This window comes from Mesoplodon bidens, assembly GCF_964165515.1.
Source record: "Mesoplodon bidens genome assembly, chromosome: 7".
Lineage (NCBI taxonomy): Eukaryota > Metazoa > Chordata > Mammalia > Artiodactyla > Ziphiidae > Mesoplodon > Mesoplodon bidens.
In genome coordinates this window covers 111,329,099-111,343,191 of record NC_138164.1, presented here as the reverse complement: position 1 = coordinate 111,343,191, position 14,093 = coordinate 111,329,099, and the positions used below count along the sequence as shown (strand labels likewise).

The following is a 14,093-nucleotide window of genomic DNA, read 5'->3' as shown; positions in this document are numbered from 1 at the left end:
TGGGTCACCCCCCTGCAGTCCAGCAGCCCCCACAATCTCGGCCTCCCAGGGGCTCTGCCAGAGCTCCCACTTACGGGTGCCCAAAGGAAGCTCAGGGTGAGCGGGAGGTGGGCATGGGCTGCCAAGTCCTGTGGTGGGAGCCCCCTCCCCCCGCTATGATGGCTCTTTGCTGACCTGCAAACACACCAAATGGGTCAGGGATGACAGTGGTAGGGGTAGGGCTGGAGGTGGGGTAGGGATGAGTGACAGTGGTAAGGCTGAGGGGAGTTATTATGGGCCTGGCACTTTCCTAAGGCTTTGCATTAACTCAGTAATCCCGAAAGAGCCCTTGGAAGTCGTGCTGAGTATCCCTGATTTACAGGTGAGGAAAATGAGGCACAGAGAAGTGGAGTTAATCCCCAAAGTCACAACGCCGGGAAGTGGCAGAGCGGGGATTCCGACTCGCACCTCGCATTCCGGAGGCCGGCGATGGACACATGGGCGCTCCCCTACACACACGCACATGCACACGCGCTGGGCACGCCCCCAGCGGCGCCAGGCCCTCCCCTCGTGGAGGAGGTGCGCCCCGGGGCGGGGCGAGGCAGGCCCCGGCGCCCGGAGGAAGTGGTGGTCCGCTGCCGGACGAGACCTCCGGCTGGTCCAGCCATGGAGGCGGAGCCGCCGCTCTATCCGGTGGCGGGTGCCGCGGGTGCGCAGGGCGATGAGGACCAGCTCGGGGTCCCAGACGGGCCCGAGGCCCCGGTGAGCGGGGACGGTGAAGGCATGGCGGCGCGGGGACCGGGAGGGCCGGGGTCTCCCAGCGGGAGTGGGATGCGGCCCCAGGGCTGGGGTGACGGGGGCCGGGGGCCGCCGAGGATGGACGCGGGGCTCCGGGGGTGCAGTGGCCGGGTGCGAGCGCCGTCGTGCCCCGCAGCTGGACGAGCTGGTGGGCGCGTACCCCAACTACAACGAGGAGGAGGAGGAGCGCCGCTACTACCGCCGCAAGCGGCTCGGTGTGCTCAAGAACGTGCTGGCGGCCAGCGCGGGCGTCATGCTCACCTATGGCGTCTACCTGGGTAGGTGGCCCGCTGCGCCCCGCGGGTTGGCGGGTTGGACCTCTGGCCACGCCATTCCGCCCCGGGCCAGGCGAGGTGGCACGGCCCGGCGGGTTCTGCGCTGGGACCCATGTCTTTCCCCCTTCACTCGCGTTCCCCTCCCCAGACCTGAGGTTTCTCAGGGAAAGAGAAACCTTGGGGCCAGTCGGCTCCCTTCCTCTTTCACTTCTCCGTCTGCGCCCTCACAGCTGCAGCTGCGGCCTCCGCACATGGGGGGACGGTGCAGTGTCCCCGGGGCCCAGCCACAGGCTTCGTGAGTGTGTGGGCGGGCCCTGGGCGCCCTGGGCAGGTCTGCTCCCTTCGAATCAGGGGCGCTGGGGTCCAAGTGGCTGGCGGAGGGACGGGGGGTGGGGGCAGGGCGGGGGTCTGGATTCAAGTCGCTGTCGTGGCCACTGGCAGGTAGGACTTTTGGCCCAGCCTGGGCTTCCCCTCTGTCCTCATAGGCATTGGAATCGGGGATCCCTTTGCTGCCTGGAGCTCCCTGCCAGGCTTGCATTCCAGCCTCTGCTTGGCTGCCCCCAGAGCCAGGTCGCCCCCTCCATGCCTGCTCCCTGTTCCCAGGCCTCCTGCAGATGCAGCTGATCCTGCACTACGACGAGACCTACCGGGAGGTGAAATACGGCAACATGGGGCTGCCTGACATCGACAGCAAGATGCTGATGGGCATCAACGTGACCCCCATCGTGGCCCTGCTCTACACACCTGTGCTCATCAGGTGCGACGCTGCTGTCTCTATGAGGGCTGTCTCCCTGATCTTGAAGGGGTGCAAGGGCTGTTGGACATGGGGTCTCCAGCTGCCCTGGTGTTCTTGGGGGGTGGGGTGGGGAGAGAACTTGCCTACCTGGAGGGGTGAGAGAGAAGGGGTGAAACCAGGTTTGGGGAAGAAACGAGCTTTGCAACCGAGGCACCTTGGGTTTCAAGCAACAGAAATTCACTCAGGCTCCTTCCCTCAGATTACCCGTACCCCATGTGGCATCATCTTCATGCCCTCCTTTGTGGCCTGGAGCTACAATGACCTTTTGAGATCAGGGCTGTGGAGTTTCTGGAGAGAATCTGATCAGCCAGCAAAGCCCAGGAACGCACCTCGAGCCCAGTCAGCTGTGGCAGTGTTGAGGGACATTTCTCGCTGAAAAGGGTGTGGCTGGGCAGGTGCCCCAGGGGGTCTACTCCATACCTGAGCCTTAGTGGCATCTGGTGCAGTGCAAAAAATGCTCTCCACAAGTACCCTACCGCCAGGCAGTAGATCTGTGCTCAGATGGGACCCAGAGATCAGTGGACACATTAGATGAGTTCCCCTGTCTTTCCGAAACAATAACAACCCCCTCAAACTCTTTTATCACAATCGTACAAACGACATTAGAATCATAATTGAAATCAGAAAAAAGAAAACCCCTCCCAAGCCCTCCAGGCAGTCGGCTGACTTTGTTTCCCACACATGCATGGATAACGTTTCTGTCCTTGTCACCTGGAGTACGTGTATGGGCGTGCATGTGCAATGTCACTTTTGCTTTCTTTTCACTGCACACATCTTGGCCTGCTTCACAGAGGGGACTTTCGTGATGTGAGCATCTTCTGCAGACGTGGGGGCACTGAACTGTGGCTCAGGGCTGGACATTGCGGCTCCCTCTCCTTTTTTGCATGTTCTCTTTATGCTTCTGGCTGTTTCCTCATCTTAAAATTAAAGAAAGAAAGAGAGAAAGAAAGGGAGGGAGGGAGGAAGGAAGGAAGAAGGAAAGAAAGCAAGCCTCCTAGAATAAACTCTCAGAACTGCCCTTACTAGGTCAGAAGCATATAAAAGGCTTTACGGCTCTTGAAACCTAGCAGTATTATTAATGGCAAACTCATTTCATTTCCTATGTGCTGGGCGCTTTATAAGCGTATCGCATTCCCTACAATCCAAGGTGGATGCTCTGATCTGAGACACAGGGAGACCAAGAGGTTGAACCCATTCCCACAGGCAGCAACTGGCAGATTGAAGGTCTGAACCCAGGCAGTGACTCCAAACCCCATGCTTGCCCCCCGACCCAAACTACCAGGCTGACTTTCCAAAGGGCTGTACCATCTGCGTGACCTCTGGCTGTATGTGTCATTTTTAAAACCACAGCCTCACCAGCAATGAGTGCTAGTAGTTTTACTTTTTGCTGTTGCAAAATTTACAGTGCAGTTTGGGTGCCCTTCCCCAAATAGATCAGAGGAGGCTGCCTGTCAATTTATTATATGGCAAGATAAGGATAATTAAAGAACCAGGACCCTGCAGTAGAAGAGAAAGTAATTGTATCAGAAAACCAGAGTCATTGAGCTTTGAGCTTCCTGGAAACTCAGACAAAGAAAGGAAATAATGAGCACAAATACTCAAAACAAACCCAAAGATAGCAATGGTTGTGTCTAGCCTGATCAGCCTCCAGTGCCCTGAATGGGGCCTTATCCTGTCACTCGTCAACCTGCCTCTAACACGGTGCAACATTTTCCCAGAGCCAGTGAGCCTGTTGTTCTACAAAAAACTCCCCGACTGACCACAGTGGACTGAAAGGGCAAAGTGCAGAGGGGAAGGAGCGCCAGGGTTCCTCTCTCTGGTCCTCAGTCCCAGCTTGGGACAAGTCCCTCAGCTGTTCACCTGGGTCCTGCAGTCACTGCACGTGGGTGGAGAAGGGGGGCTGGCGAGTCAGCCCAGGACACAAATGAGGGTTGCATGTGCCCAAGGGCCACTGACTCATGACACCCTCTCCCCACTTTATCTCCTCTATCCCTGCAGCGGCCGTGAGAGGCTCAAGGTTGGGGCAGAGCCCACATTACAGGTGTCTGGTTAGAGTGGCTCCCCTGAGGCCACCAGCAAGTCCATGTCTCTGAGACTCTTATCTTAGGACCCTCGACTCCAAGGCCAGGGGTCCCTCCCCACCTCATACAGCCTCGGGAGCTGGGGCCTGGAGTTGTGGCCGCACTGCTTTCGGGCTGCAGCAGTCTGGATGGGCCCGTGGTGCCAGCATCCTCATCCTCCCTACTGCTCGCAGGTTTTTTGGCACCAAGTGGATGATGTTCCTGGCTGTGGGCATCTATGCCCTCTTTGTCTCCACCAACTACTGGGAGCGCTACTACACGCTTGTGCCCTCAGCCGTGGCGCTGGGCATGGCCATTGTGCCTCTTTGGGCCTCCATGGGCAACTACATCACCAGGTGAGCCTGGTGGGCAGCAGGGTGGGAGACTGGAGACCTGGCAGAGCCTCTCCTGTGTTGCCCACCTCGTCTTGGGGACCTGGGACCAGACCCATCCGCCCTCCGGGCCTCAGTTTTCCCATTTGTGAGACATTGGCTGGCCAGTCCATAAGCCTGGGTGCAGAAAGTGGAGGCATCTGGCAGACATTGGGCTGGGGAGAGCCTTCTCTCCTTTGTGGTCCAGGATGGCCCAGAAATATTACGAGTACTCCCACTACAAAGAGCAGGATGAGCAGGGCCCCCAGCGGCGCCCGCCTCGGGGCTCCCACGCACCCTACCTCCTGGTCTTCCAGGCCATCTTCTATAGCTTCTTCCACGTGAGTGCCATGTATGGGGACACTGCGGGGGCGGGGGGTATTCCAGGCCCAGAATCACATATTGGAGCCCATTCCACAGTCTTTTCAGCCCTCTAGTCCCACTGCCCTTTCTTGGGCCGACTCCTGTTTGCTTACCTCTGGTGACGGAGACCTCATTCCCTCCCTGTCTACAGTGCTGACCAGGAGGAAGTCTTCCTGCACTGGCCCCCCCAACCAGGCTGACCCCCGAGAGGTGGGAGGGCTCCTGTTCCCCCAAGGCTGTGCCCAGACCCCCTCCCAGATTGTGCCTGTGCTCCTTGCCCGGTTTCATGCCCCAAGCCTGACCCAAGCTGCTCTCCTGCCCACAGCTGAGCTTTGCCTGCGCCCAGCTGCCCATGATCTACTTCCTGAACCATTACCTGTATGACCTGAATCACACGCTGTGCAACGTGCAGAACTGTGGTTAGTGCTCATGGGGGTGGGGTCCCTAAGGTCTGCTCACCTCCCCCACTGAGTCACCCAGCAGACACTGGGCCCTCAAGGGCAGAAAGGATGCCCTCGCTCACAGGGCTCAGAGCTGAGAGCCTGGTGTCCTACAGCTCTGATGACCGAGGCACAGGGCCTTGTCATTAGGACATCTGATCCAGCCTGGGGTGGTGGTGGGGTGCGTCAGGGAAGGCTGCCTGGAGGAGGCACCATCTGGGCTGAGGCTGCCTGTGGGATCTCTCAGGGCCAAGTATACCCTCAATGCAGGGCAAATGTATGGAGGTGGGAGGTGGACTGGCTCCCACGGCAGCCTCGGGGCAATAGGGCAGGAGGGAGGGGAGGTGCTTTCAGCCCCAGTGGCCCTCACCTCCCAAGTGCTTTCCAAAGGAACCCTGCCTTTGCCGACAGGGTCCTCACCCACCCCCGAGAGGGTCCTCACCCACCCCCTCTAACCCTCCCCTCACCCGCCTGCTTTGCTGCATTTCTTTGTGGCTCAGCTGACAGTGTGCCCTGCTCCCTGCCTCACGATGCCCCCCACCCTCCCCTTTCCCAGGCACTAACAGCCAGGGCATCCTCATCGGCTTCAACAAGACGGTTCTGCGGACGCTACCGCGGAGCCGAAACCTCATCGTGGTGGAGAGCGTGCTCATGGCCGTGGCCTTCCTGGCCATGCTGCTGGTGCGGCCCGGGATGGGGGTGTGACGGGGTCAGATCTGGGGACCGTGGCGGGGAGAGAAGAACGCGGGCTGGGAGCACGGAGGACGGGCTGGAGGCTTGTTCTGAGTCCAGAGTTAGGGCTGAGTCCTGGGGAGGGGGCCTGAGCCGAGGAGCTGGGCTTGAGGCTCGGAGATGTGGCTGGTGCCTGCGGGCTGAGAGGAATTGGAATCCCAGAGGCCAGTCAGAGGGGCTCCAGGCCTGGTCTGGGGTCGAGCTGAAGACAGGGTCCTAGAGGATTGGCTGTGACACAGGCTGGAACTAGGGCCGAGGGTCAGAAGGTGTGGCGCCAACCTGGGGGTGGGACCAGGAGGCAGCGCTAAGGCGTTGGGGGCGCGTCTTCGGGCTGGAGGCGGGGCTGAGGCTCATCTGTGGATTTGCCTGGGGGCGGGGCTGGGGCTGAGGGGCGGGGCCGGGCTGCCCGGCTGCTCGCCCCCACCCTCACCTCCTTGCCTGCAGGTGCTGGGCCTTTGCGGCGCGGCGTACCGGCCCACGGAGGAGATCGACCTGCGCAGCGTGGGCTGGGGCAACATTTTCCAGCTGCCCTTCAAGCACGTGCGCGACTTCCGCCTGCGCCACCTCGTGCCCTTCTTTATCTACAGCGGCTTCGAGGTGCTCTTTGCCTGCACTGGTCTCGCCCTGGTAAGGGCAGCCTGAAGAGCGTTGCCAGATAAAGTTACACGACGTCCGTTAAATTCGAATCACAGAATAACAACGAATAAGTTTTGAATAGATATGTATAAGTATGTACAAGTACAGTGGGTCCTCTGCATCCGCGGATCCGGAGGGCCCACCGTACTACCCCATTTTATATAAGGGACTTAAGCATCGGCAGGTTTTAGTGTCCGCGAAGCGTCCTGGAACCAATCCCCCGCAGACACCAAGGGACAATTGTAGGCCCAGATATCCCCCTCCTTCTCCTTTTCCCTCTCTCCCCCCATCCCGCCCCTACCTTGGGGAAGTTACTTTTACCTCTCTGAGCCTGTTTCCTCCTCTGTGAAGTCTCTAATGACTATGCTCACTTCCAGAGGAGTCACGCCGTTGAGATGGGATAACAGCCGTAAAGTGTTTGGCTCCATGCGGGTCTCAGCCTTGGTGTCTGGGGACACTGTCCAAGCATTTTCTCACTGTCTGTCCCCGAGGAACCTTCCCGCAAGCCTCGGAGGAAGCTGGCCCTGTGGTGGCCTAGAGAGGGCAGGACGTGGCCTGAAGTGAGACCTCGTGGGGAGGGCCAGAGCCTGGGCCGGCTGACCTCCAACCCTCACCCCTGTTCCCCCAGGGCTATGGCGTGTGCTCGGTGGGGCTGGAACGCCTGGCGTACCTCCTCGTGGCTTATAGCCTGGGCGCCTCGGCCTCCTCTGCGCTGGGCCTGCTGGGGCTGTGGCTGCCACGCCCGGCGCCCCTGTTGGCCGGCGCTGGACTGCACCTGCTGCTCACTCTTAGCCTCTTTTTCTGGGCCCCCAAGCCCCGGGTCCTGCAACACATCTGGATCCTCTATGCAGCAGCCGTGCTCTGGGGTGTGGGCAGTGCCCTCAACAAGACGGGGCTTAGCAGTGAGTATAGCCGTGGGCCCTGCATTGCTGGGCAGGGGGCCTTGGGGCTACCTCAGGGTGGTTGAGGGGAGCACAGACATCCCAGGGACAGACAGATGGGGTTGATGGGCACACTGGAGGGCTGTTATGGGGTCCCGTGCACTTGGTGGAGGTAGGTGGGGATCCCTGTGCGCACTCTAGGGGTGGCAGGAAGTCCCGTGGACACTGCAGGAACAGATGAGGAGGGCTGTGAACACCCTCGAGGCACGCCATGGACATCCTGTGGACCCCCAGGGTGGGCATGGGAGTCAGGGTGAGATCTTGTGGCTCCATGGGCTGGATATGGGGCTCTGTGGACACCTCTTAGGGACAGTGGAAAAAAACACATTGGGGATGCCTCATTTCATACTAGGGGACAGGGCGCAGCCTGGCATAGTTTTCATGACACTGGAAGCAGATGTCAGGGTCTGTGCCCCAGGGAGCATGGGACGCAGCAGGTGGCCCTGTCCACACCCCAGGGGGTAAGTGCAGATGTGGCATTTATGGAGAGGAGCTAGAAGCAGGCTGTAAAATCCCAACAGCAGTCTGCAGAGTAGCGGAGTCCAGGCCCCAAGTCTGGGCTGCTAGGGAGGAGGCACTGGGGCCTGGGGCCCTGCTTGCAGAAAGGAGGGGGTGGGACAGACTTCATCTGTGTGATGCTCTGGGCCCACAGGTGAGCCTTTGCCAGTGACATGCAGCTGGCACACATGGGTGCAGCCATTTGGGTCTCCCACATTGGCATCTGTTCTGATGGGCTGGTGCCGTTAGCAGTTTTGAGCATCACCCCTATATGGCATGGTGGAGGTCATGCCTGCTGCAGGCTGGGCAGGGGATGGTTCAGGCAACCCCAGCACCCAACATCCGAGAGAGAGAGTCAGACACTATATCTGCCATAGGGGATGGAGCCCCACACCCTGGACCACACTGTCTTGGCTGTTTTGCCTCTGGACCTTGAGCCCATGATATGTCTGGACTTGGGCCAGATCCCAGCGTCCTCTTCTGCCCAGCTCCGCTTACTCCCTCCTCTTATGCCCCACCCCCGGGGGGGGGGGCTCTGTGTCCCTTCACAGCACCCCGATGGGGTACAGTCGCACTGCAGGACCTCAGGATGGGAGTGTCAATGTCCTGAGTGGCTGGCGAGGGTACAATTCGCCAGGTGCTGTGCAGGCTTTCTCCCATTGAAACCTCACAGCACAGCATATACGTGTCATCTCATTTTACAGATGAGAAAAGTGGCTCTGGGGAGTTCACTTACCCCGAGTCACCCACAGACCCAACATCTGAATCCACATCTCTGTGCCAACTCTCTCCACCTTTCAGTCCTGAGAGTGGAATCTGAGTCTCCTGATTCCCTGTCCGATGCTCTTTCTGCCCCACCCAGGGGAGGATGCTTTGGGAAACAAATTCCTCCCTCCCAGCTTCAGGTTAGATTTGCAGAAAGCTTGTTGCTACAGCGATTTGCTCTCCCTGAGCCCTGGGTGAGGAAAAACAGCCCCTGCAGGCCTGGCACTGCGTGCCTGGGGTTTGGAAGAAGGCAGGATGTGAGTGCTCACAGAACTTCCCACTTCGGAGGCCACAGATGGGTCCCAGAGCAGGCCCATCGCATCCCAGCAGGGGGGCCCGCTGCTCCAGCCTCTGCTCAGCTCCCAGGCAGCGTGATAACCAGTGTGTACACTAGGGGGCCAGCCAGGACCGGTTTACAGCGGCTTTCTAGGCGCTCCTGCCAAGGGCTGGGACCGGCACAGGGCATGGGAGGGGGGGGGTCACTAGTGGGAGAACAGCAGCTCTGGGCCCCAGCTGGCACCTCTCACCTTTCTGCCCTGTCCTGCCCACCTGCAGCACTCCTGGGAATCCTGTACGAGGACAAGGAGAGACAAGACTTCATCTTCACCATCTACCACTGGTGGCAGGCCATGGCCATCTTCACAGTCTACTTGGGCTCAGGCCTGCCCATGAAGGTGAGTCCCCCTCCCCCACTCGACCCCCTAGACAACAGAAACTTCCTGAGTGCCCGCCCTGGCCTCACAGCCCCTGAAGGGCACCAGTGCCCCAGGCCAGGCCCTGGGCCAAGTCCACTGGGCGGCCCCACACCCATCACTGGCTTATTACTTACCGCTTCACCTCCTGCAGGCCTCAGTTTACCCATCTATGAAAGGGTTCACAGTTTGCTCTCTACTTGTGGGCACATCCCCGCCGCCTTGTGGGTAGTTTGGTAACCTGTTCTCTAGACGTTGGGCTCTGAGCTGGATGCCGAGGGTCTGTCTCCCTTCTTGGCTCTCGGGTCCTCGTCCTCTGCTCTCACCTATTGGTGGGTCAGTTTAGCAGGTCCCAACCAACTTTATAAAAAATGAAATAGAATAGGGAGTAGCAGGGAGTATGCCCGTGAATATGTGTGTACGTACTGAGTTATGATTTAAAATTATTTCTGACTGCCTGTTACAGTCAAAACCTCTAAGAAGCATTACTTATGATCCCACATGTAAGGGACAGAGTATTCTAAGCTCTGGTAAGGGAGGGCCAGGCCTCCCTTCACATCTACCCTGTGAGGCAAAGGGATTATCATTACAGTTAGGGAAACCGAGGCCCTGATGGATAGGGTGACCATAAGGGACAGGGCTGGGCAGGAGGGTGCCCAGGAAGCATGGGCGGCTCCCAGGAGGAGGGAAGAACAGCAGAGGAGCTGCGGGGCTCGAGTCCCAGATGGGAGTGGGCCTATCGGGGCGAGGGGCTGGGCGGGGAGGGCGTAGGACTGGCCGCCCGCGGGTCCCCTGCATCCCTCCCTGTGTGCCCAGGCTAAGCTCACGGTGCTGCTGGTGACGCTGGTGGCGGCCGCAGCCTCGTACCTGTGGATGGAGCAGAAGCTGCGGCGGGGAGTGGTCCCGCGCCAGCCCCGCATCCCGCGGCCCCAGCACAAGGTACGTGGCTACCGCTACCTGGAGGAGGACAACTCGGACGAGAGCGACACGGAGGGCGAGCACGGCGGCGGCTGGGGGGACTGCGCGGAGGAGGAGGCGCCGCCTGCGGGGCCAGGGCCCGGCCCCAAACCAGCCGGTCTCTGCCGCCGGCCCTGCCCCTACGAACAGGCGCTGGGAGGCGACGGGCCCGAGGAGCAGTGAGGGGCCAAGCCTGATCGCCGGCCTCGGTTTAGCGCGTCTTGGGTCGGGGCCCCTATGATTCCGCGCCAACTTCTGGAAGGACCCTTGGCGCACCCCGGGTTCAGGAACGGCCCTCCCAGAGCCCCGGGCCACCGGGAGCTTGGGATCCTCCCCGCAGCCCCCTCCAAGGGAGGGTGGGGCCTTGAGACCTCTTGGCCAGGCCCAGGGTGCGAGGGACCGACCGCACAGCCGAAACCCTCCTCCGACCCCAGGGACCGCTCTCCACGACCCCCTACCGGGCCCAGCCCCTGGTCTGGGACCCTGCCAGTCCCGTCCCAGCTCTCGGCTACAGGCCTGGGCCGTGCGCGTCGCCCGCTTTGCACATCCTATCCCCATGGTCCGCCAAGAGGTACGACTTTGAGAAAATGAGCAATAAAGAAATTTGTATATTGTCCTGATTGGGAAGTCTCCTGCCGTGGGAGGACATTGATCGCCCCGGGGTGTATGCCTGGCTGACCCTGCCCATTGGGCACTGTGGCCGTCTGCCTTGATTCGGAGTTGGGGAGGCGGGGTTGGGGGGGCGCGGTGGTCCCTTAAGCCCCACCCACCAGGCTGTCCTGGCTCCTGGAGGCACCGCCCCTCCCCACACCCGCAGGCTTTTGCCAGTCGCACCAGATCCGCTCAGGACAAAGAAGCGCTCTGGGTGGTCTGTAGGGACCTCAGCGGAGTGTGATAGGGCTGCCAGTCCCTTGTCAGTCTAGAGGATGGGACGAAGTCCAGAAAACCAGGTCCCGCTGCCCCCTTCTCAAGCGTCCCCAGCCCTCCTGCCCACCCCCATCCTTTTTTTTTTTATCCCTTGGGACGCTTCTGCCCACAGCTCCCCAAGGGACTCCTTTGGGGGCCAAGTCCACTTCTGAGCCGAGTGCAGGTCACCCGTGTCCAGTGTGGGCCTGGGGCGTAGACGTCTGAGCCCAGGTAAACTTGGCGACTGATGTCTCTGGGCTACAGCCTCAGCTGTGATGCCTGTGAGGGATGCAGAGGCTGGTGGGAGGGGCAGACCCCTACAGCCCGAGGGCGCCCCCCACCTTGGGGAGAGGGAACTGAGATCCCACTGCGAAGAGCGGGGTGAGGACAGGCAAGGGAGCCACAGGAGGGTCCTGGAGCCCCCAACTGTGCCCCAGATCCACACCACAGAAGCTGGGGGCCACACCATCCCTCACTCCTCACACGCCCTCCACCCCTGGCTGACTGCCAGACTAGTCTACACCCACTTCAGCGTCAGGTCTCCTAGGTTCTTCCACCTGTAAACGGCGGCCCCCTCTCTCCTCTGCCTCATACAGTCCTCACTTGAGTTTGGTTCCAGAAGCCTCAGCGGGGGCCCCAGAGCCAGGCTCTGCGACCTCAGGCAGGGGGTCGGCCCGTCTGAGCCACAGTTTCCTCCTCTGTAAAGTGTATCTGTGGTGGCACCAAGGTCCCCAGGCCCTGCAGGAAACTCACAAGGGCACAGAGGATATTTGAACTTTTCTAAAATTTGGACATCTACCCACTGTGAGCAAATTAATAGGTTCAGGTGGTTCACAGTTTCACTGTTAGATCACACCACGATCCTTTCATGTCTATCTTTGAGAAGCTGGGTTTCCTGTGGTTTGGGGATAAAAAGTGAAAATCACTGTGGAATAGGAAGTGATAGGCTGGGGGTCTCCAGTCTGATTCCAAGGTTTGAGAAGCTGGCCGGTGCACACAGCCAATTATTAAGTCGTGGTGGTTATTAAAGAATGAAGTAAACACCGGTTTTCTTTCTCTTGGTGTGTGTTATATTTTCTAAGTGACTACTAAGTTATTAGAACCTAAGTACTTATTGGTTGGGCCTAAAATAATTCACAAATAGAACTATTAGATATTTCTTTTGGCCTAGGAGCACCATGAAAAAATTCCTGAGACATTGAGGGTTCCATGAACAGGGCAAGTTTGGCTCTGTTAGCCCAGGGCTGGCGCAGAGTATCTTACAGTGAGTCCCTCGTTGGACCCCGTGCCTCCATCCCCACCTTGTCCAGAGAACCAGCGGGATCCTTTTTGGACCCAGCCTAGGGAAGGTGATTAAACCTATGGTCTGTGATGCCTGGGAAGGGAACCCCCAGGGTCCGCTGTGAACCAACATGAACCAGTTGCCAAGTTGTCTTTGGCAGATTTGGGGGTCTTGCAGTCATGGGGGACAGTGAGGGCCACAAGTCTCCTCTCCCCAGCCTCCCTACCAGGTGGTCTCTAGACTCAGACAGATGAAGGGCTGAAAACTGCCTGCCTCATACACAGACTTTCAATGACAAGCAGACCAAGACTGGTCATGTGGTGTGACCAGCACTCTGTGCTTCCCGTTCCCCACAGGCCTCTGGCATGGAACGGAACTTCTCTGACGGCAGATGTGGCAACATTCTCCTGGCAGTTTTCCAGCTAAATTCCGGTCAGAGATGGGCAACGAGATGCTTGGGTAATAGGCCTCTGAATGCAGGGCAGGGTGCCATTTGGAAGCGTGTGGGCCCCTGGGCATGCTGGGCAAGGTGGGGGAGGGGATGAGGATGGTTCTACAACTGGTCTCATTTCAAAGTCATTTCCGGTGATGAGCAAATAAAAGGGTGGCCCAGGCACACGGAGGGAGCATGGCTTCTGATCACATGCCTCACACCAAGGTAAGTTCCCCATCAGAAGACTCCATACCTCCTCTCGCTGCTCCTGGCACATGGACAAGACCCACAGACAGACACACATAACAGGCCACGCCCATGACAAGCAACACACACACACACACCCCCAGGACAAGCAGGGTAACTGTCACCGCAGCAAGCCCCAGCAGGCCGGTTCTTTTGGAAAGCCTAATTAAGCCATCAGATGTGAATGATGGAGCCCCTTGGCAGCTCCAGGCCTGGTTGTAAAGTATGACATTGATGTCTCTGTCACCTCTGGATAAGGTGATTGGGCAGAGGTCTGGACTCCTAAGTCGAAGATCAGACTCTGTGTCATGGTCTCAGCTTCTGTGATTTTGTCAATCTTCCCCAGGGTAATTTTATTTTATCTTTTTTTTTTTTTTTTTGCGGTACGCGGGCCTCTCACTGTTGTGGCCTCTCCCGTTGCGGAGCACAGGCTCCAGACACGCGGGCTCAGCGGCCATGGCTCACGGGCCCAGCCGCTCCGTGGCATGTGGGATCTTCCCAGACCGGGCCACGAACCTGTGTCCCCTGCATCGGCAGGCGGACTCTCAACCACTGTGCCTCCAGGGAAGCCCTCTTATCTTTTTTTTTTTTTAAGTAAACACTTTTGTGACAGTTAGTACATTCACAATGTTGGCATTGAATGTTTTTTTTTTAATATTTATTTGTTTGGTTGTGCTGGGTCTTAGTTGCAGCAGGCAGACTCCTTAGTTGTGGCATGAGAACTCTTAGTTGCGGCATGCATGTGGGATCTAGTTCCCTGACCAGGGATCGAACCCAGGACCCCTGCATTGGGAGCCTGGGGTCTTAACCACTGCGCCACCAGGGAAGTCCTTGCCCCAGGGTAATTGTAAAAGTATCTGATTCCAAGACTCTACAGTGTAAGATTTTAACTAACTTCTCAACGGCGTGTTAGAGAGCCTGAA

The 14,093-nt window shown here is 58.8% G+C and overlaps 1 protein-coding gene across 2 annotated transcripts; it reads left to right on the top strand.

Annotated features, from left to right (window-relative positions):
- The first annotated feature begins 557 nt into the window (after positions 1–557).
- Positions 558–10,917, top strand: UNC93B1 (unc-93 homolog B1, TLR signaling regulator). 2 transcript variants are annotated; one of them, XM_081238814.1, is made up of 11 exons: positions 559–741; positions 914–1,055; positions 1,656–1,809; positions 4,103–4,264; positions 4,488–4,620; positions 4,968–5,061; positions 5,639–5,763; positions 6,259–6,441; positions 7,079–7,352; positions 9,210–9,328; positions 10,163–10,917. In XM_081238814.1, exons 1-11 carry the CDS (start codon positions 646–648, stop codon positions 10,484–10,486), a joined length of 1,806 nt encoding a protein of 601 aa, XP_081094940.1. In that variant the 5' UTR covers positions 559–645; the 3' UTR covers positions 10,487–10,917. The 2 variants fall into 2 exon arrangements, with proteins under 2 accessions (XP_081094941.1, XP_081094940.1); XM_081238815.1 differs by lacking the exon at positions 7,079–7,352 and having other exon boundaries at positions 558–741; positions 10,163–10,290.
- Positions 10,918–14,093: the final 3,176 nt, after the last annotated feature.

Bases quoted from the DNA above. Each gene is read 5' to 3' on its own strand.
- UNC93B1 (XM_081238814.1), top strand. From the start codon at position 646: ATGGAGGCGGAGCCGCCGCTCTATCCGGTGGCGGGTGCCGCGGGTGCG. The intron at 1,810-4,102 runs GTGCGACGCTGC...TACTGCTCGCAG, and splicing joins TACACACCTGTGCTCATCAG to GTTTTTTGGCACCAAGTGGA. The intron at 7,353-9,209 runs GTGAGTATAGCC...GCCCACCTGCAG, and splicing joins CAACAAGACGGGGCTTAGCA to CACTCCTGGGAATCCTGTAC.